Here is a 24,334-nt window from a genome sequence, read left to right on the forward strand (position 1 = left end):
AATAAATGTTATTTGCAGTTAACAATTTTCTTTTTTCTTTATTACAATATTTATGGCAAGACTAGGTATACTATACTAATATTAGAAAGAGGAAATTTTAGTGTTTTATACGTTGGTAAAATTTTCACGCAAAAAACTACTGGACCGATTTCAAACATCCTTTCACCATGAAACTGCAATTTCGATTTAGACATAGGCTTTATATGTATCACCTACACCTAGACGAACAGTTAGTTATAAATGATTGTTTAGACCACCTCTATGGTACAGTGGTTAACGTGTAATTAGAGAGCCGTAGCTCTGAGTCTGTCTCTGGATTTTTTGTGTCTTTAATTAAGTAATTCGCAAATGACCTTACGCCTCAGAAAATGTTCATGGGCGGTGGTAGCGCGACCTACCAGCTCCTTCGCCGACGATGACTAAGAAAAACTACTGGTTGCGTATATTTATGATAAAATAATAATTACTCAATCTTGTTCCTTATTTGAAAAATCTTTTAAAATTGTAGGATTTTGTTTTCATAGTAAGTCAAGTTTTAAGAAAAAAATATAGGTCTTAATATTTAATTTTTCACCAGATATACCAGAATTCGTCGTGCTCCAAGTCCAGAGCCGCATGGAGCTGCGTTTCAATGCGCACACGCAGTACTTCATGCAGTGCACGTCGACGTGGTCAAACGAGAGCGACCTTAAGTGGCACATAATAAAGGCGCTTTTCCTTTACACGTGAGTTGGTTGTTAGTATTTTTTATTTAGGGTCGGATAGGCGGATAACGAGTTTTCGTAATGGTATACCACTGAGAGGAATGCACCAATTTTGATTTTTGATCCCATAACCTCATCTTACGATTTGGTCAATTATGAACTAGTTTGTTTATTTATGAAACATAAGAAACACTAAATCCATCAAAATCGGCTAAGCCGTTTCTGAAGTAAATCCACAGACCGTAAAATAGAAATTATTTTAGTGTTTTTGTAAGACGATTAGTCTTATGTTTTTATTAGTTTAGGTTTTTATAAATCAAATATAAATAATAATAAAACTTTAACTTCTTCGTATTTTTCGTCTATAAAAATAATTCAGATCGTTTGAAGGGTTTTTATGAAATCAGACCCAAGTAAAATTTCCCGGAATAGCTCATATTGTATATCGAGGCCAATATTTCGAATAACGAAAACAAGGTTCATTCCTTTCCTTTACGATAAAAATATGAATCGTTTGTTTGTGCTTAAGTAATATTATATTATCATTCAACGTCCATACTCTCTGATTAGTAGAAGTGTCAAACGGACAAACAAATTTAATGTTTTGTATACTCGTATCGTATTGTGGTAGTCGAGCACGCTTCGGCACGAATTGGGCCAGCTCGCACCGGGAGAGTACCACACCCCCACAGAAGACCGGCGTGAAATAGCATTATGCTGTGTTTCGTTCGGTGAGTGGGGGAGCCGGAGGCCCATATCACTTTCCTTACCCTCCCCAGTCCTTTCCTTTATTCCTATCGCCAATCCTTTCTTAATCCCTTCCCAAAAAGTCGGCACAATTGTAGAGACGTAAGGTCTGCAATGGACCTTATGCCTCTCCAAATGTTCATGGGCGGTGGTAGCGCTTACCATCAGGCGTCTCACCAGCTCCATTGCCGACTGTAACATAAAAAAAAAATCACTAAATAGTATAAAACAAAGTCGCTTTCTCTGTCCCTATGCCCCTATGTATGCTTAAATCTTCAAAACTACGCAACGGTTTGATACGGTTTTTTAATAGATAAAGTGATTCAAGAGGAAGGTTTATACGTATAACATCTATTAAACTACTCCGAATTAACGCGTGCGAAGCTGCGGGCATAAGCTAGTATATCATATAACCTAACCTATAACCTATATCCATAAGTATTTTTTGGATAAACGATTTTTGAGAGACTTCTAAAAAGAGGAAGTTTTGCGACTGTATATTTTTGGGTTTGTTACCTCAGAACCTTCGACTGGGTGATCCGATTTTGATGATTCTTATTTTAATTTAAAACTGGTGCATTCCGCGTGGTCCTATTTAAATTTGGCCTTGCTTTGACGATATCAAAGTGGTTTAGATGATTGTTAAAATAGTTACAATCATTTTATAGATCTGAATAGGAATATACCTTCTTTGAATTTGAATTTGAATTTAAATTTGAATTTGAATTTGATTTTGAATTTGAATGAGTGACGCGCCTGCTTCGCCTCAAAAGCCCTTCTAATCTCTTATCTGCTATGTGTTTTGCCCAAAATCTTGAATATAAACAAAATATAATTTGGTATGCAGCGTATATATTTAAAAGATGTAGTCTCATTTTAATTAAATCCATAATTATATTAGTTTTCCTGGCGCGCAAAGTTTGTACCTATTTGAATTTCAAAGTTACCTTTGACACTGTTTCGCCATTATATACCACCTAGTTTTCATGGTAAAACTGGTTAAATCAGGTTGTTGAAATAATAAATCTCTATCTATATTAACTTGCATGACCGCCTCCTTGGTACAGTGGTTAACGCGTGAGCGTAGAACCGAGGGGTCCTGGGTTCAATTCCCGGTGGGGACGCACAAAAAAAAAATGTCTCGGTCTGGCAGGACACAGAAGGCTGATCACCTACTTGTCCCTAAAGAAAATCGATCAGTGAAACGGATGTACATCATCTGCCCCATACCCCACTAGGGGACACGGGACTTCACTATATATATTAACTTGCATACAGTAATATCGTTAAGATTATTAAGAACTAAAAGCTTTTGTTCCCTACGTGCCAAGGTTGATATATAGAAAAAAAGGGTTCTCTAAAAACAACATCCCTACTAATATTATAATGCGAAACTGATTCTGTCTGCCGCTTACTTACCTTGACAATTTGAGAAAGGACTTTATTTCCTTCGACTAGGCGGGCGAAACCGCGGGCGGAAAGCTATATAGTAATTAACTCGATGTTTTTGATTAGATGTAATGACAAAAATATGTCATGTATTTTTTTCCGTTTACAAATTATTGGGTATTTAAAATGTATATAAATAAATAATTGTTGTTGCCTACACTAATAATCACCGCCTCCTTGGTACAGTGGTTAACGCGTGTGCGTAGAACCGAGGGGTCCTGGGTTCAATTCCCGGTGGGGACGCACAAAAAAAATGTCTCGGTCTGGCAGGGCTCAGAAGGCTGATCACCTACTTGTCCGTAAAGAAAATCGATCAGTGAAACAGATGTATATCATCTGCCCCAGGCCCCACTAGGGGACACGGGACCTCACTTACACACTAATATTATAAAGAATTTGTATTTTTACTTGATGTTTGTATAATGAATAAACTGAAAAACTACTGGACCGATTTTAAAAATTCTTTCACCATTAGAAAGCTGCAACCTCGCTGTGTGAAATAGGCTTTATGTACCACGGCGAACTACTAGTAGTCAATAAAAAACTACTCGAAACATATTACAATAAACATAAAGTAGCTCTATATACAACTTTTGTTTTTTTAATTACTTTAAATACAAAAGAATCATTTTAATCAAGTTGAACTAAAATAAAATCTTATCTACAAAAAGGATCACTGGCGTTCCTGGGGAGGGAGATGATACTCCAGATTCGAAAATGAGACCATGTATCAACAATTTATTACCAAAAACAAAAATCACGTCAGTCACTTCCAAAATGTACAGAGTTATCGAGTAGCAGACCCAAAAACTACAGTCAAATTGAAAACCTCTCGCATTTATGGGAACATCGGCTAAAATAATGAAAAATACTCTGATTTTCAACAGATTCCCTCTCCTCCTGATGATGATAGCCTACTGCCAGATCGTGAGGGTCCTTTGGAGGTCTGATAACATCCCGGGACACACGGAGTCTCATAAGCTCTGTCCTGGAGGACAGAATAACTGTAAGTATATCTACACTGCTTAATCAGTTAGAATAAAATTATTTCAGAAGACGTTAAACATTTTTAGGGTTATTTATTAATTCGTAGCATAAATCGTCTTCAATATCCGTTAAAAATATTTCCATTTCTATATTGTTAAGGAAATACTTGAAGATGTCCTTAATAATATACCACAAGGGACGTGAAGGGGTGAGTAAATACATAGAGTCGAAGGCATTTCATTCCTATATGATTTAACTAACTAGTGGAAGTAGTGCAATAGGCTTAATAAACCACGGGCAAAGCGGGGGCAGACAATTAGTATGAGGCAAAATAAAACTTTCATACTACTATATCATCCAAAAAAGCAGTGGTGGCTCTGTGGTAAGGACCTCAGACTTAAAATCGCTTAGGCGGGGATTCGAAATCAGGCGAGCGTGCAGAAAATAAGCATGTGAATAACATCACCACTGCTCGAAACGGTGAAGGAAAATACCGTGAGGAAACCGGCATGTCTGAGAATTAAAAAAATTCAAACTGTGATATCTGCCAACCCGCACTTGGCCAGTGTGGCGGATTAAGGCCTGAACCGAAAGAGGTCCGTGTCCCAACATTGGGAACATGTATGACTGATGATGCTGATGATATCATTCAAGTTGTAGTTTCGAACAATACAAGCTTATAATGTTGACATTCTTTTAATACAGTCTAAAAGTCCGCAATAATCCAAAACATAAATTTTATTCTGAAAACATCTAAACTTCCAAGTCCGCAGTTCGTCAGTTTCAAATTTATTCCTCATCTTAACTTTCTTTTTATTAACAGGGAAAAGGATAACGTATATTTTTTTTGCTAATTCGGAAGAGAATTCAATATTCTACGAGGACATATGAGACATTGATAGAAATATGGTTAATTTACGTACAAAAAGCCCATATAGTCTGCTACAACAAAACTTTTTCAATCAACCTAAGTCGGGCTTGGACTGGTTATCTCATGCTTTATGGCATACTAACGCTCGACCCGACTCCACCCGGGGATTCTTTCAATTATTAAATATCCTGAATGAGGAAACTCATTCTGTTTCCTTTAATCTTTTAACTTTTAGGAATACGGTACTTTTTAGCTATAAGTAACATGTGATTCTATTAATAGAATTACTGAATATGTGAAAAATAATTTTAATTTAAGAAAAAATAGTGCCAATCTATAAAACCGAATATGACCGTGATTCTAAAACTGATGCCAAATGTAGATTTTTTTATGTGGATTTTTTTATTAACAACACATTAAGACACGAATAAAAAATACTAGATAAACCCAAAACTGAGAGAAAGCTCATTTTCTCTCTAAATTGTGTCACATAAATGCATAGATTCTTATATAGAAGAGAATAACATACTTGAATCCCCGACTTTTTGACTGAAGCCGGTCAAATCCACTGCATGCTATATAGCGAAGTATAATCTATAGTATTATGTTATCTGTGGTATAATCCAATTTACCAAAAAGGCCGTCTGTCACGAAATATAGTGTAATAAAAGGATTTATGTAAATCGCGATGAGCCCTCGCGGTTTAAGCGGTTATAAAAATATAGTTTTGTTATTATTACATGTATTATGGTTATAAGACCGCCGCCCTGGTACAGTGGTTAACACGTGAGCATAGAACCGAGTCCTGGGTTCAAGTCACGGTGGGGACGCACAAAAAAAAACGTCTCGGTGTGGCAGGACACAGAAGGCTGATCACCTACTTGTCCGTAAAGAAAATCGATCAGTGAAACAGACGTACATCATCTGCCCCATACCCCACTAGGGAACACGGGACTTCACATTTATGGTTATAAGGTTTCGAGATACATTTATTTACAGGCAGTAACGTTATTAAAACGACAACGTTTTATTATTTTTCTTTAAACATTGTTTTATTATATACTTATATAAATGCGACAGTTTGTAAGGATACTCTTTCACGCAAAAACTACGGAACCGATTGCAATGAAATTTGGTACGTAGATAGCTGGACAACTGGAACTTTTTATCCCGATATTTCTACGGGATACGGACTTACGCGGGTGAAACCGCGGAGCGCAGCTAGTCAGTAATAAGCACTAGAGAAACCTCGAAGCTAAATCGTAAAAACACATTAGTAGTTCTCAAAATGGAGGTTATTTTGAGATCTACTAAACCAATCCCACTATATAAGAAGAACTAATGTTATATAGATAACTTAAATAAAACTTCCCAGTTCAAATTGTATGCATTCCGAGTAACAAGCTGGTCCATTAAAAACTTTGTTGTCAAAGTATTGATATCAGCCTTCCCGTTCTCATCCTGCAAGATACATTAAAAGTCCTAAAAGTGGACTTTATAACCATCTAATGTATCAAATATAATGTTGTAAGACATCGTTTTATTATATAAATACTTCCTTCCTACTAATATTATAAACGCGAAAGTTTGTAAGGATGTGTGTGTGTTTGTTACTCTTTCACGCAAAAACTACTGAACCGATTGCAATGAAATTTGGTACGTAGACAGCTGGACAACTGGAATAACATACAGGCAACTTTTTATACCGATATTCCAATGGGATGCGGACTTACGCGGGTGAAACCGCGGGGCACAGCTAGTCTACTATAACATATATACTTCATATAGAGTCGAGATTAGATTTAATATGCGCGTGGTGGAGACAAATTTTGCTATAAATAAATTAGAAGGCCGGAAGCCCATATCCTTTTTTTACCATTCCCAATCTTTTCCTTTATTCCTCTCGCCATTCTTTTCAATCCCTTTCCAGTTTGAAGTCGGCAATCGATTTGTAGAGGCGTAAGATTAATTGCAGACCTCCAAATGTTCATGGGCGGTGGTAGTGCTTACCATCAGATGATCTACCAGCTCCATTGTCGATGGTGATATAAAAAAAATTAACTAAATAGATGCGAAGAAGGACCTAAGATTACCCAGAAAGCTGATAACTTGTACTAAGTTGATTTGAACTTCCCAGTATGATTTGTAGGAGAAAATCGTATCCATTAAAGTATTGACAACCATCGTAGTGAGATAATCTTAGTATTCTAACCTCAAAATTCCTGCTCTGTTTTTTTTTGTGAATCATCGTTAAAAGGTGAAATAAGACATTAGTTTCGCATTAAACATCCACGTCTATTTTTTTACCTTCCTTTCACTGCCCCACACACAATTAAACAGCTGTTTACACATACATAAATAATATATCAACACATGGGTTATTCCCCTTGGATTTGCTATGATGACTACACGTCTATGCCTTAATAAATCACTTATTCCCCAAAGGGACTATTTCCTTATAGATATGAAAGCTTTTACACGAAACCGCAGCTAAAAGGTTCGGTTTACGGGATCTATAGATGTGTTATAATTCCGTTTCGCTTTGGCAAAGAAGTGATGGTTTTCAAAACAAAAAATTGTGACTACATGAACATGAATGGTATTTTTAATTATTTTAACTATCTGTTATTAAATGATCAATGTTTGTTTCATTTTTTTTACAAATTTAAATGCTAAATTGTTATCGAACAGTCTGTTTTGTTGTTTATCTGAAACTTAGATGTAAATCTGCCGGAATTCATTTAAGATCTAACAGAAATACAATAATTTAGATCTAATAATCAGTAAATATTACAAAACATTATAGTTATCGCTTATTTATAGTCTTAGTATGGATATTTTTAAATGTTGTTATCACTTAAAAACAAAAAACAAACAACACACTAAAAAACAATAATAACTTAAATTTAATCTATTAGCTTATATGGGTTAGATTTGATCCACACTGACGCTTCTTTAACTATTTAAAATGACAAACAAATATCGTTTCAGGTTTCAATATATACCAATAAGCAGACCTCAAGAGCAAAAGAATAATAAAATTTCAATAGCGTCCCATTTATGAAAATAAACACATATACGAACAAATTATTTGAAACATGGGACACACTTATTCTCAATTAGTTGTGTATTATATCGTTTCATTTATTTCTAATTCTGATACTCAATTGGACGCATGAAATTATGTTTTCGAATAATAGTAATGTTGTAATGTATGCAATATTTGCAATAATACGTTGAAAGTTACAGGTGTTCAAATTTTAGATACAGGTTTACAATATAAACTAATAAAATACAATTCCACAATATTCTACAATTATTGTACAGCATGTCGTGGAGTTATATTGTATGCGAAATTATATTGAATGTTCTAGGATTATATATTGCATTGTACCTAACTGTTATTTAATGTAGTTTGGTTATACGTTGGATTTTAATTTGGGTTTTAAACAGATTTTATTTTTGCGTTACATATAAAGTTTGTTCACAAGTTTATAACAAAAATCGATAACGCTTACTTACAAAGGGCGTGTGACGTCATAACGTTACGTTTCTTGTCATTTTTACATACTTTAACAATGATATAATGAATTTATAGTAATCTTTTTGTTTTTAAAATATATTGGCAATTGAATCACTACCAGACTAGATTTTCAGAAGACCGGCGTGAAATAGCATACTGCTGTGTTTCGTTCGGTGAGTGGGGGAGCCGGAGGCCCATATCCCTTTCCTTACCCTTCCCATGCCTTTCCTACATTCCTCTTATCGATCCTTTCCTAATCCCTTTCCAATTTCAAGTCGGCAAACCATTTGTAGAGGCGTAAGGTCTGCAATCGACCTTACGCCTCTCCAAATGTTCATGGGCGGTGGTATCGCTTACCATCAGGCGTCCCACCAGCTCCATTGCCAACGGTGACATAAAAAAAAAACATACTACAATGGTATTTTATTATAGTACGTTTATGAGCCCTGACAGCCGCTTACCATAAGGCGAACCACTAGTTCACCAGCTCTGAAAAAATCATTGCAGTTACCGTTGTTTATGGGAGGTGCTGGTCGCTTACCATGATGTAACCCACTAGTTCAACTACATAAAGCATCATCAGAAATTTACTACATGTTGATTGTGATGTTACTCACCAGGGTTAGCTGCTAACCGACGCACCACACCGTCGATCCACACCAACGCGTCGACGGAAGGCCAGCTGCGCTCGCGTCGCAAGGCCGCCAAGATGCTGGTGGCGGTGGTAGTCATGTTCGCAGTATGCTACTTCCCTGTTCATCTCCTATCTGTACTTAGGTGAGTGTGATATGTAAAATTTTTATTATCTTTATTATCAAGTGTTTTTAGTGTTTCAATTTTTATTATCAAGTATCATAGGCTGACCGCCTCCTTGGTACAGTGGTTAACGCGTGAGCGTAGAACCGAGGGGTCCTGGGTTTAATTCCCGGTGGGGACGCAAAAAAAAAAAAATGTCTCGGTCTGGCAGGACACAGAAGGCTGATCACCTACTTGTCCCTAAAAAAAAATCGATCAGTGAAACAGATGTACATCATCTGCCCCATACCCCACTAGGGGACACGGGACTTCACTTTTTATCATAGGGTTCCGTACCCAGTAAAATGGGACCTATGTACTAATTTCACGGTCCATTTCTCAAAGGATTGAACTGGCTCCTGTTACTAAACTTTGCTGTCGTCTATCTGTATGTTTATGTGTCTGTCCGTCCAAACTATATTTCGTGCTCAGTGAAAAATAGTTAAAATTTTCAAAGTAGGTATATTTATGTTGACTCTATAGCAGCGAATAAAAATTCGAGGTTAAGCTACAGTTGGCACAGTCATAAATTGGATGGGTGACCAAAATTTTTTCAGCTATGGTTTATTTGTACGGAACCTTTAGTATCGCGAGTCGGACTTACACTTGGCTGATTTTATCAAGTACCATTGAAATATTATATCTGCTATCGCCACGAATAATAAAAAAATATCATCATCATCAGCCCATACATGTTCCCACTGCTGGGACACAGGCCTCCTATGAGGGTTCAGGCCATAATGCACCACACTGGCAAAGTGCGGGTTGGCAGATGTCACAAGTCGTCGAACTTGACTTGATTCTTGGACATGCCGGTTTCCTCACGATGAATAAAAAATATGTAACTCGAAAAATAACACAAAAAAGTTATGAACTGAATGCAGGCGGTGCTGACACAACATAGCTTGTCCAAAGATAAATATTAAATCTACACTTCATGCTAATCTCTTTACATTTTTATGACAAAAAACTTATCACAGTAGATTCAATGTACTGTTAAATCACTGATTGAAGATGAAAAATTTTATAAAACTGTAGAGTTTATTTGTATATTTGTTAAACGCACACTAATACCACACTAATAATCTTGGATTTGAAAAATTCTTTTGTAGATAGCCCATTTATTGAGCAAGGCTATAGGCTGTATATGTACCACGGGCGAAACCGGGGCCGCTAGTAAATAACAAAAGAGAAAAGAAAATGATAATTGAATACCGAAACTGAAATATTCAATGAAGTTCATTTCTAATGAAGACAATGCGATCTCATGACCTACTTAAAACTTCAGGCAGATGAACATAACCTAGCCTAGCTCATTCTCGAATACCACGGAATAGACTAAATACTCTGCATAATGTCTCTTTATATATGGAGACTACTAATTGAAATCGAAGAATAACATATCTTATGAAAAATAACATTGCATTGATAAAGTTCATTTATCGTTAGTAAAAATATAAATTATAGAAAATGGCCAAAAATTTAACCGATTCAAATTCAGACAACGATTCTTGCAGTGTGTTTCTTGAGCTATTTAATTCTAGTATTGGATATTTTCCGAAACATTTAACGTAAATTAGCGCTATTAACATAAAAAGTGATAATTTAGAATAATCTCTAAAGATCATTATTTCTCCAATACATAAAATATAGCATTGAGTCAATGGGACCAATAATTATATTTCTTTTCGCTAATCGCTGTAAAACCCACGAAACAAAACCAAGAACTTAGCATATCACTACATGTTCAAATAATAAACTTAAAACTGGATCACAAAAAATATAAAAACAACACTATAAAACTGCAAACAACAACTGCAAAACATTCACCGATCTGTTATTCCTACAGAAACTAGAATCTTCCATTCAATGTGATACACATACGCTGATACTGCGAAAAGCTATGAAGCTATTCGCTACACTCCTATTTCAACCGTAAAAACTCAAACTGCTTCCTTCTCTACGAATACGTACTGTTACCACGAGAAATCACCATTTATTCATAGTTTTTGAGCAGAAACCATTGGTATGAACGCTTTTGTATGTAATACCACTCATTATGACCCGCAACGTGCCGAGTGGCTTTGACAATTGAATTTATATGTAACTGGATAGAATTTATTGGAGTGCTATCTCTTTTAAATAAGTTGTTTTAATTTGTAAATTTTAATATCTTTAAATAGTCTCGTTTTCGCAAAATATTGCATATGTGTTGTGTAAACAAGCGAGATATGTTGTATTCTTAATAAGATGCTCAGCTTGTTTTTTCATAGCTGTTTTATCGAACCTAAACATATAGAAAACTATTGAATGACCAACTAGGCGATTTATTTCTATCATATCAAATTTGCAATGAATTTATATTTACATTATGTTTCCAACACACTATAAAATTACCACAAATCCTGAGTATATCGCGCTGGAATCTTTTAAAAACATGGTAAAGGATCACAATTTGCAAATATTTTAATTTCATTGTTTTTTGTATTTTTGTTTTGTGTGTTTATTTTCAGATCTTTTTTTTTGCACGTTTCTTTTTGTATTATTTTGTTCTATTATATATTATGCTTAGTTATTATGTCCTTTCTCTTCTTATTGTGTCTGTCTGTCTTCCTGAATTTTTAATTTTTATTACTTTCACTTGGCTCGAGTTGCTTGGAAGAAATTGCTATTGAGCAATAAAACCGCCATTTGCACGACATATCCTATATTTTCGTTATTTTATTGTTTGGTGCGTGCAATAAACGATATTTCATTTCATATATCATATATTTTTCTGTTTATTTTTAGGTTTATTTTTCGGTTTATTTTGTAACCTGTACTGGATCTTATACTTTAAGGCATTAAAAATCACGCTTTTAGCTTCCTCAACGAATACGCAAAAGTTTTTTAAAAGTCACAACAAGTTCGTAACGAGACTTTAAGGCTGTATTGTTGCTTAAGTTAGAACAGCAAAATACGCGATAAATTGAATAAATTTTTAACTTTTATTGAGTTGTGTTAACTTTTATTGAGAGGAATGATTAAACCGCCAATCACAATATAAAATAAATAATTTATCTCTAAGTTTTCGATAACCATGTTGTTTTAAAAATTTGTACCTCACAGAACACTAACTCATATGCCTTTCGAACATAATAAAGATCATACTTAGATTTGCTTTTATTTCCAAGTAATGCTTACGGCACAAAAAAGATAAAGTGATATGAAAACTAACTCAAAAGTCTAAATTTAATACAACTTTCGACGTGCAACAAAACTACATAGTCACATAAAAACCCACTCAGATTCAATTCATGCCCAAACAATTATGTACCTTATTTCGTATATGAATAACTTTTAATTTCTATTTCCCAGGGTGGCATACGACGTACAGCAAAGCGACATAATGACATGTATTTCGCTCATCTCACACGTTATGTGCTACGCCAACTCAGCGGTCAACCCACTCATATACAACTTCATGAGTGGTAAGTTAAAAACACACGAAATTGTTCTCTAACTCATAGATATAGAGTCCAATTCCTTTTACGAAAACATCAATATTCAGTATTCAAGTAGATCAATGACTTGATTATATCTCGATTAGTATAAAAAGGTTTCTAGTAATTTCAAAGCATTAATAAATCGCCAAAAACACTGCTTTTTATGACTAGATTATTATGATTATGATTATGATTATTATTATAATTAACAATTTAATTTATACGTGGAACAATTAGTCTAAAAATAATGATACTTTATTGAACACACAATAAGGAAATGTTACAAAGTATAGAAAAAAATACAAATTACACAATTTCAGATTTTATATTTGATAGAATTCAGTAGTTTTTCAAACGTATGCATTATATGCAAACAAAAATCAAATATTTTCTAATTTACCTAATTTATAAAGCCGCATGAATTCAGAATTACAACATATAACTGGAAAATTATCAAATAAATTAGATTAATTATCATGCTCATAATTATTGATCTTTATTATTCTTAGGCGGGTAACAATAATATAACGTAAATTATTATTGATATTTTTGATTCTTAAACTTATTTACTACTATCTAAATATATATAACTCAAAGGTGACTGATTGACCGACATAGCCCTAGGATAAAATATGGAATGAAAGTTTATACCATGAAAAATCATAGACCGCGCGAGCGAAGCTGCGGGCAACACTTAATTATAGTATATGTAAATTTCGTATATCTGTTAAACTCCAGCATTATTATACATTACGAGAAACACGAGTTTGCTTGAATTACAATGATAAAGCAATATATATTCCCTTCTTGGTTAATTTAATATTAAACACAGTTGATAGGAAAACGTGTGGTTGTAAAATATATCCTTATACAGTTTTGGAATGCTCTCCAGATATGAATCTAAATCATAAAAGTTATATTTAGTGTCATCTATTTCTATCATCATAATCATCAATATTTATATTTTATCTTCTTTTTTTATGTACGTCTTTCATTCATAGTAACGCTTAGAACGAGTGAATCGATGTTAATGATATTCCTACTTATCAATAGAAGTAATCTTGTATACTTCTTGCTAACATTCTCGTATATAAAAAAGTTCGTTATAGCATTGAAGAATTAACTTCAAAGTCGACAACTTAATGCAAATGCCCCACAAGGGGACACAGATTTTATAAAGGTTAAGACGTAGGCGACTAAACTGCTTTCAAAATTCTAAACGCTTGCATTGTGTGGGCAGTTTGAAAGGCCATTTACGTGTTGGCTCTTTGGGTAATTAAAACGCTTTTAAGAACACGTTGAATGAATAAACATTGCTTTTCCTTTGCATCTAAAAATAACACAGCAGACAGCTTTATTGAAATATTATAACTTCTAATTAAATTTACTGTGGGGGTCGAGCAAGCTTCCGCACGAATTGGGCCAGCTTGCATCGGGGAAGTACCACACCCGAAAACCGGGGCTAAATAATGGCATGCTATTGTGTTTCTTACGGTGAGTGGGGGAGCCGGAGGCCCATATCCTTTTCCTTAACTTTCCCAGTCCTTAACTTTATTCCTCTCATCAATCCTTTTTTAAGCCCTTCCCAATTTAAAGCCGGCATCCAGTCACAGACGTAAGGTCTGCAATTGATCTTACGCTTCTCCAAATGTCAATGGGCGGTGGTAGCGCTTACCACCAGGCGAACTACAAACTCCATTGCCGACAATGACGTAAAAAAATATACATAGGCTGTCATACTTTCATCTCCTAAATCAAAGGAAAGAAATAATTTTCATTGAGTATATATAAAATGCTATTTGGTTTGTGTAAACGAAACTGTGACCGAAACCAACTCGCTAAACAAACTGTTAAATATTGTTTCCATTTTCCTTATTTCTCATCAATGCGTCATAATATTTCACAGTGAAGCGTGGCGGTAGTGAGTATTAAATATATTTGACCTCCGGACACTATGTTGCTCATACATATATTTAAAATTGCTAGCACCAAACCCGCACCTTTTAAACGTCTTTTGAATATATATAGTTACTAGCCTATATACCAAAATATCTTGACATACAAAACGTCAAGGTGACTCATCTATCAACGAACAATCCCAGCTTCTGGACTAATTGGGCTGTAATTTGGCATGCAAGTAGCCTTAGTGATGTAGGCATCTGCTATGGAAGGATTTTAATAAAATATCCAAGAGGATAAAGTTTGTACCATGAAAATATATTTTAATATGAAGAATATGGACAAGTAAATGATATATATTTTTCTTACAACAAAGGATATAAGTTCAACTTTATTGGCTCGCTCATTATAAAATTGTTTGATGTCCATTGTACTCCTTTAAAGGCGCCACGATTGAGTAATCTTTCTATAAAGGAAACCTTCTTTGTTACCCGATTGGAGCAGGATCATAGAACAATAATGAGTTTAATATGACTTAAATATACTCTATGTGTGAATTATACATGCAGTCACAGAATTAGGAGAAGCTACTTAAACGATAATCAAAAAGAATTCGCGTAACAGACATACAAATACCGAACATTTCAGTGAATGTAATATGTAAAAATATTAAAGAATACATTTCAAATAGCGGTAGAAACAAAACATCATGTCCTCCGTAATAATGTATTAACACACAGATAATTCGATCTCCAAACACTTCATGAAACTTTCATCGCATTAATGGACCCTTATCTTAAGAACGATCACGCCCACCCCACGTAATCTGAAGCTATATTAGCAACTAGATAAGAACAAAAGACTGTTTACAAAGACATCTTCAACGCAAAGCTACAAAGGAAAGAAAAGATAGTGCAAGAACGAGGCGGTCTGATTAACTATTTATTCTCACTGTTTAATGCGACATTGTAATATTTGAAGGGTACTTTCGCTATTTATTTCTATTTGAAGTAAAATTTCAGTTTGTATTAAATGAAGATTTATGAGAGAGTAGATTTTTTTATGTAATAGCAGGCATCTAATCAGATGGTTCGTCTGTCGGTAAACGATCACGCCCGTGAGGATTTGCAGAGGTAGGGCAAATGCATTGACCGATTTTAAGAGGTAAAGGATAAGGAAAGAATTGACGATGAGAATAAAGGAATGGACTGGGAATGGTGAGGAAAAGGATACTGGCCTTCGGAATACTAGTTTATTCCTTGCATCTGGAAAGCTTTATGATGTAAATTCAGTGTCAGAAGTGACTTTCCTTTCACTATGAATAGTACTGACATAATTTGAGAATTATAACATTGAATATTTATCAGAGTCAGATGTATGCTCAAACATTAACAAAATATATTTTAATCTAAACATATTATTATGAACAGTAGTCACATGTTTATAAATAGAACAAAGCTAATATTAAACTAAACTAATCCCGATATTTTTTTCAGAAGCAACAATGTTAATTACATTATTAATCATCTTAATTCTAATACATTCGATCTTTTCTCTGTCATTCAACATCATCTGTTCTATTTTATTTTCTATTTATCTGTACTTCTGTTCTTTCGCTCTAAAATACGTCACAGAAATATTTTGCTTGCAGGTTTCCCAGGGTTTTCAGGTTAGTGCGTACCCGCCATTGGTTTGAATACTTTTATCAAATATTATTTTCGGGAACCGCATGCATTTAATATTTTTGTTGTGTATTTGTGTCACATTTAATTTATCCGCATGACCCCCCATCCACGTTATAATCTCCAATAATTATTTCAACTTCACATTTTATTCGCACTTTAAACCCTTCCAAATTACAACTGTGTGCGTCACCTATACACCTTTAAGTTCTGTTTTGTCAGTAAACAGATCCAAATCTGACTTTTTTTCATTGTTACAGGCAAGTTCAGGCGGGAATTCCACCGTTCCTATTTCAAATGTCTGTGCTGCTGTCTTGGCGCACCTCCCGAACAGAATGGAACCTCCTTCGCGCCAATAGGCAGCTCCCGCGCCGGCACTACAAGGACTATTGTCCGACGCAACGATTCCTGCGCCAGCTACAGACTCACACACTTATCGCCATCTAACCACAACATACACAGGGACATCAGGAACACAAACAACACCTCCTTCATCGAGCACATGAATGGCAACCGGCGGCTGAAAGTCCGCGACGATTCCATCAGTGAGTCCGCGAGGTTCACACTGTCGACTGATATCAGAGATTGACGGTTAGGTAAAGACTACGGGTACAGACATGGCATCTATGCGAGGCAGTCTAACAGTGATGACCAGAGACGAGCTCAATGCGACTGTTTCAAAGACATTGGACAAAGAAGTAGGACCGACGCTAGTGATAATGAAAGGTATAGTGATACATACACAGATTACCGTGGTGAAAATGAGTTCACCGAATTGTATACCGACGAAAACGGGTATAAATTTAAGTTTAATCGTAGCTTAAATAACTGTCAGGGGAAAAATAGGAAAATTAACACTCTGTTTTAATGTAAATACTGGTGTACATGATAGTTTAACTGATATGAATGTAGAAATATTAGCAATGTAAGATATTGTGTATGCAGACCAAGATAGGGAAACAAAGAGTATCCGAAGCTTATTTACTTAAATTTTACTCAGAAACAGGAATAAAATTAACCATTATTTCACATTATGAGATAATAATAAGCTATAGTACTCGTAAAATTTTGCTGTATTATAACCATTAAGCATGAATAAACTATAAATATTATACTGCAGTATTAATTTCATTGCCTGTTTAATATTAATGAGTACTTCATTGACTCCACACATACGAATTCTGATGAAATATGTTAATTTATTATAAAACGTACATTTGAAATGACAATGGGTTTTATATAACTATGCTAGCCCAGTACAAATTAGTGAAAATCTACATATTGCCAAAGGAATAGAGGAATGAACGCATTTTTTTCGATATCTATAAACATAAGATATTACTGGATGTTATGGACAAACTCTCCCTTAGTATGTTATAATATAGATTCGGCACCGGGTTTAACATACGCAAAATGAATTAAATAGCTATGTTTAATGAAACAGTTTTTGAAGCTACGTTCTCTTGTCATATTTTTGTTAAATTAACTAAGCACATAACAATAGGCCTTTGCTTATAAAATTCATCAATCAATTTAACAATAATTCATTCTTTATTTATATCAATTACCAACTTTGCACTTTGGAAGCGTTCGAAGTTGTTTCTTTTCCGGCCATACTACAAAAGCTTTTTTCTTTTAAATTGCTAAGTGTTTAAAAGAAAACTTTGTCCGCTACAGTTAAGTTCTAGGTGATCTCAGAAATAAGTTGGGAACCAGGAATCGTAAGGGAATGAGAATACGCAGTAATTTGTTGAATTACGTTGAATAGCAAAAAATAGTTGCTACAGAGAATTCAAACTTCGTCTCATATAATGAACACGCCTTCAAAATTAGGATAAATCTCTATGAACTAGCAAATATCTTTAGAGGAGTTTTCCACCTAAATTGCCAAACATTTAATGTTTTAATGCGGAAAAATTATGATTGATTACACATGTCAAAGCCAACACGAGAAAGTGTCATAGTTTTGACATTAAAAGTACCATAACGCAAATTGTGGAATAGTATTATAATAATAAGAGAGAAAGATACAGTTATATCTCTTTTATCAAACAGTTCCCATGTGTTTTTAAACATATTATTTATATTAAACTTTGTTTATGTTAGTATAGAAAGCATTAAATAGGGAAATAGAAATAAGATACCATTTAATGAGTCGTTATTTTATCGCATGACACACAGTAATGATTAATGAAATCGGATATTTGATGTTATAATTGCAATGTTGGTAAACATGCGCATACGCAGGAAACTACTTGTTTATAAACTGATCCGGTATACGCGTGCATTTATTTTTGGATTACACACAAATAATATAATTGTGAGTTTGTGCAAGCATGGGCATACGCCGGCAACAGACACAATTTCTTAAAAATTCAACTGTCTAACTATCACTGTTCATAAGGTACAGTTTGGTGGCAGTCGGGCGAACAAATAGACTGACGCACAGCGAAGTCTAATAAGGTCCGGATTTACCCTTTCAGTATTAAACCATAAAATTATAAACAATTGATTATCTCTGAATGAGAAACTTGGTATTACACTCACGGCATGTATTCTTTATTATGTGTAGAAAATTGAGACAGAAGATTCGACGGTTTTGCTTCGAGGATATCCATGTATGTCACTCCTGGAGTAACTCTAAAGAGGATCTATTTCACTGATCGATTTTTTACGAAGGTTAACCTTCTGTGTTCTATCAGACCAAAGCGTTTTATAAGTCCTCACCGGGAATCGAACCCTGGACCCTTCTACTCTCATGTATTAACCATTGTGCCAAGGAGGCGATCGATAATTTTGACTGACTGATTGACTTTTGACCTTGACCTTTTAGATAAATCCAAGGACAATTATCAGACTAAACTATCCTTATTCTAATCGTTCACTATGTATGAAAATCTGTTCATCAAACGTATGATAAAACACATATACGAATAATTCAACCTAAAATATTTCACAGAATTTCTGGTCATTAAAATATAGTTACTAGAATTACATTTTGTAGCCACATTGCATACAAAGACACAAAGCTCTCATAATAATTAGTGTTTTAACGTCTCGGAAAATACTACACTTTCGTTTATTACAAGCTTTAAAACAATGCTCATTCGGTTTAGTGTGATCGTAAAAGCATATGAAGTTAGCACTTGTTTTATGAATTAATATACTATTTATTTTATGTAGAATAAAGAAAAATATTTATTAACGGCTTTCATATTGGTTAGTTTATTGAATGTTATGGTATTCTAACAACTGTATTATACTTTATGAGTTAATGGCTTTGTTAGAAACAACGTATAAGTGGGGAATATATACTATGTATTCTATGCATGCCACTAGCAGTGGTGGCTCAGTGGTGAGAACCTCGGACTTCAAAATCGATAAGTCGAGGTTCGAGACCGGGGCGACCGTGCAGAAAATAAATTGATTTTTCAATTTATCTGCACATGTGGATAACATCACCAGTGCTTAAAACGGTAAAGGAAAACATCGTGAGGAAATCGGCATGTCCAAGAATCAAAAGTTCGACGACATGTGCCATCTGCCAACCCGCACTTGGCCAGCGTGGTGGATTATGGCCTAAACCCTTAGGAGGCTCTTAGGAGGCCTGTGTCTCAGTAGTGGGAACATATATGGGCTGATAATGATGATATACTATGTATATGTTAAAATTGCTTTGTCATCTGAGAAAACAATTATAACATATTCTACATCCTCTATATATCTCTATACATATTCTATCTAGAAGGAAAGAAAATAAGCTTTGTTGCCACAAAACTAAAACGATTTAAAAATTCCCATGGCAATCGGGACAGCCATGCTATCGGGCTTCCATGAGCTAAATACGCGTTTTATCTGACATCATGATTCCAGCCATTAGCGCGTAATACAACACAATAAGAGCGCGTTTTATTTGGCAAAGACAGTTTTATTCAATCTTCTCCCAAAAACAAAGAAGGTCAATTGAACTGTAGTTTTGTTGTGGTTTTGTTACTGGATAACGCCGTGGCTTTTTAAATGAATTCTGTGGTTAGTTTTCTGTTTGATAGGTAAGTATTGTCATTTAGTACTGCTTTAGAATCTGACGTGATACCCATCTCCCGAGACATCGAACATTTTTTTTGTAAAAAATATTTGATCAAATATACTAAATAGTCCTTTAGGCACATTTAAACTAAAGCTTTTCTCATGTACCAGCGGAGATTCCTAAAATATTAGTTTTTCTCCTTTTTTATCTTTTTAAAAATTTAAATAAAACTTCCTAGACACTTTTTAAAAGTTCCATTACGATAATAAAGCTGCAACTTAACCCAGTAACAAATTACCGCAGCGTCCTCTCCTTTAGTCTATTTTTGCTCATTCCTTCCGCCATTAAATATAACTTCGCGGAGAACAAATGCAATTTTATATCTGTCAGTGGAGCATTTGTCACGTGACACGGTCCGTCACGGCTGACACGTTGCGAAATGACACGCTGCGAAATGACACGTTAAAATGTCCATTAATTTCGTGTGAACAGAAGTTAGTCTTGTTTCATGCGATGCGTCTTATTTGCAAATGGTTCATTTATACAAACTCATGATTCATATGTTTTGTTTAATCGTGACTCTGAAATGTAATGATAAAACTTCTGAATCGTAATATTATGATGGTCTATATATATATACGGAGAGACTTTTTTTTTTTTTTTTATTTCATGATAGGGAAGCGCTTGACCACGATCTCGCCTGATGGTAAGCTGAGATGTGGTCTAAGATGGAGTGCGCTTCCCTAGAAAGTACTTGTTCATTCTTCTCTTGAAGACCTCCAGATTGTACTCGTCGGGGAACACAGACTCAGGAAGCATGTTCCAATCCCGAACCACTTCGTCCGGGTACATGGAACGTCCACCAAATAGCGGTGCCTAGAGTCTGTGCGCCTCGACGATCGATGGAAAAATGGGGATGGCGGAATTAGGCTGTGTAAGACTGCCCGTGACCACGCTCGCTGTAAGGTGTTCGAAACGTCGGGTTAATAATATAATGAATAAATCTCGTTTAAAATCCGTTAAAAAATTTTTAATATATTCTTTTTAATAGTAATTAAATATATATAAAATATATAGTATAAAAAATATCCTTAGGTGAAGTGATCTGTTTTAAAAATGGTATAATCAAACCATAAGGCTTCGGAAATGACATACGGTTTTCACCAAACTGGCCTGGGCTAGGTTATCATAGAAACCTAAAACCTCATGTATATCATAGCTTTTCAAAGACATGTAATTACAATAATATGAAATTGAATGATTCTATCAACTTGACGCATACGATTAGTTATAACCATTAGCATTTAAATTGATATGTCTGTAAATACGTGTCTATGTAAATAAAATGATATAATAATTAACTGTTTTTTTTTGTATAAAGAGACAAATTTTATCATAGATTTATAAGATTTCCTGTCTATTTATTAAACAATTTTATGTGACTTGAATAAATTATTGATGTTGGTATTTTGTGTTTTATTTGCAGCCAAGCGACGCGAAGCGAACATTTGGGTGAAACGTTATCTACGTAACTAATAGCGTAACTAGTAGTCTGTATAAATCCAAATATTAATGTTGAATATATATAATTATATGTAGCTTGAACCTGCGACTTCAGTCACATGACCTATGTGTTGATCGAGACTATAATCTATCTCTGCACCAAATTTCAAATAGATCCCAAAAGAGGTTTTTACGTAAAAAGTGAACAAACATCCATATATTCTTACAAACATAATATTATAAGATATTGAATGTAAGAGTGTATATTATTTCATTTATAATGGTTAGGACGTGCTTCTAGTTCAAACATTTATAATTGAAAGAAAGAAAGAAAGAAGGAAGGAACAATTTATTTTAACACACACAAAGACACAAACACACACACACACACACAACAAAAAAACAGAAAGTTATGATAAGAAAACGAATAAAAAATAAATAAATATATATGACGTGTGGTTGCGTACGCCAAAAAAGTATGCCACTCTTATACTTGATTGACCCAAACTGTATCACATGTTATTCACGTCGTCCAGCTATCTATGTACCAAATTTCATTGCAATCGGTTCTGTCATTTTTGCGTGAAAGAGTAACAAACATCTATACATACATACATCCACACAAACTTTCGCGTTTATAATATTAGTACGATATACCTATTTAGTTCAGTTGCTACATGACTTATATTATATATCTAGTTATATATCAGATTTAATTTCCAATCGTATAAAAAGCCGTTAAGCTGAGAATACTTAAGTTTAAAGCCTAAAATCAGTAAAAATGTGGAGTAAAAACTTCGCTGTTTATGGAGGGGCTCGTAAAAGAGGTTAACTAGATCGTAATCCTGATGCGATTCCGGATTTGGTGAAACTTCGAAGTTGATGACGTTTTGATGACGGGTTGCGGTTTGGTGACGCTTAAATTTTACAACAGAGGAAATCTGGTGCAAAACAGTCAAAATTCTGAACTGAACTGATTCTGAAAAACTCATAAACTAAACAATCTTAAACCTTTACGAAATAGGAAAAAAATGTGCATACTGTATACTTATATATACATTTTTAGGATGGCTGGGTAATTTCTCTATTTTATATTCCGGTTAAAAATAATTCGAATGTTATAGAAAATCTTTTAAGATGATAATATTATAAGCCCAAGACTTTGTAACTACAGAATATCCACTTCCACTTCACAGTATGATAGCAATGATACATCATTGCTATCATACTTTTATATCTAGTTGATATCTGCAACTTTGTCTACGTCAAAATATAATATTCAAATACATATGTCACAAACTAGATACTATATCATCCAATCGAAGATCTCAGAATCAGAATACATCATCAAATATTAACCCGGAGCAATACATCAGAGAAAGAACTAGACGTTACCATGGTGACATGGCGCGAGTTCGAATCCCGCCTCGTGATCAATTTTTTTCTATTCTATAAAGTGTGATTAGTTGATTGGTTTATTTCAGTATGATTTTAACTAGCAAACAAGCAAAATTTCCCCTTTTTATCCTTTTTTCTATCCCTTTTGGTATGGGTTACTATATGAACTGAATCAGTTCCCTTGAAAATGCGGATAAATTTAATTTATGATAGCTTCAAAGTTATCTAATCTTTTAGCGGGATTGCATCACAAAAAGTCCACACTTTTGCATAAAGTAAATTTAATTAAGTCAATAATACTTTTTATCAATAATAACTTATCTAAGTTAAGGCTGAAAGAGTGAGTAATAATTAGAAAACTTCAGCTGGGAAGAACTCAAGCTTAAGTTAGGAACTACTTAGTTTTACAATATCAATGTTCCGCTTAACTTAAGCTGCATCATGTCTAGATATAATCATATTCTGCTATTTGATTTTGTTTGTTTATTTGTTCTGGATGAAATCAAGAACTAGGAGACTGACTTACCTACGGTGCTATAACACATCTTGTGATAAGGCTAAATATAATGGAATTTAAAAGTAATTCAAATTGCGTTATAAGCAAGAAAATACCTTGTTATCCTCAAATTTCACCGATTTTCACCAAACGTGTCTAAGAACTCATAGGTACATAAGTCACTTTAAAAAAGCTTAATTGAAATCGCTTCATTCATTCGGGAGCTATGATGCCACAGACAGACAGACATGTCTAACTTACAACACCTCTGTTTTTGCGTTAAGGGTTTAAAGGAGTACCTATATTTAAAAACTGCTTGTTTCTCTATTACCATATTAAATTCAGACAGTACGATAAGGCATGTCATGTTTAATACATTGTTATAAAAGAAAAAGACACATTCAATTCACGAAAAAATACGGACTTATAAACATTTATATTCCGACATTTAGAATGTCCAAAGACATTTATTGTGGCGAGATAAGAAGGGTGGATCCATTAGGGTCCAAAACACCCTGAATTGTATTACTTGTTGAATAAATAGTAGGCGCTTTTTGTCTAGAAAATATATGCAATTGTTTCTTTGTATAACTATTTGAATTATGCTTATTTATTTATTTATTTAATATGGTCATTCAGCACCTGTTACATCATGACATAACATGGGACACATAGATTTAACAAATAACAATAAATGCGATAGATAATTATAGAATAACGCAACATGTAAATTTGCGTCAAGTTACAAGTTTTACATATTATTATATG

At 34.3% G+C, this 24,334-nt stretch overlaps 1 protein-coding gene across 1 annotated transcript in view; it reads left to right on the forward strand.

Moving 5' to 3' along the window:
• The window catches only part of LOC119836977 (orexin receptor type 1-like), a 96,665-nt gene extending 79,207 nt beyond the window's left edge, over positions 1 to 17,458 (forward strand). Inside the window, exons 4-8 of the mRNA XM_038362452.1 lie at positions 578 to 725; positions 3,788 to 3,906; positions 8,902 to 9,058; positions 12,434 to 12,546; positions 16,403 to 17,458. Of these exons, the coding sequence (XP_038218380.1) occupies positions 578 to 725; positions 3,788 to 3,906; positions 8,902 to 9,058; positions 12,434 to 12,546; positions 16,403 to 16,731 (866 nt within the window). The 3' untranslated portion in view covers positions 16,732 to 17,458. The remainder of the gene's footprint in view (positions 1 to 577; positions 726 to 3,787; positions 3,907 to 8,901; positions 9,059 to 12,433; positions 12,547 to 16,402) is intronic.
• The last annotated feature ends 6,876 nt before the right edge of the window (positions 17,459 to 24,334 follow it).

This window comes from Zerene cesonia, chromosome 26 (assembly GCF_012273895.1).
Source record: "Zerene cesonia ecotype Mississippi chromosome 26, Zerene_cesonia_1.1, whole genome shotgun sequence".
Classification (NCBI taxonomy): Eukaryota; Metazoa; Arthropoda; class Insecta; order Lepidoptera; family Pieridae; genus Zerene; species Zerene cesonia.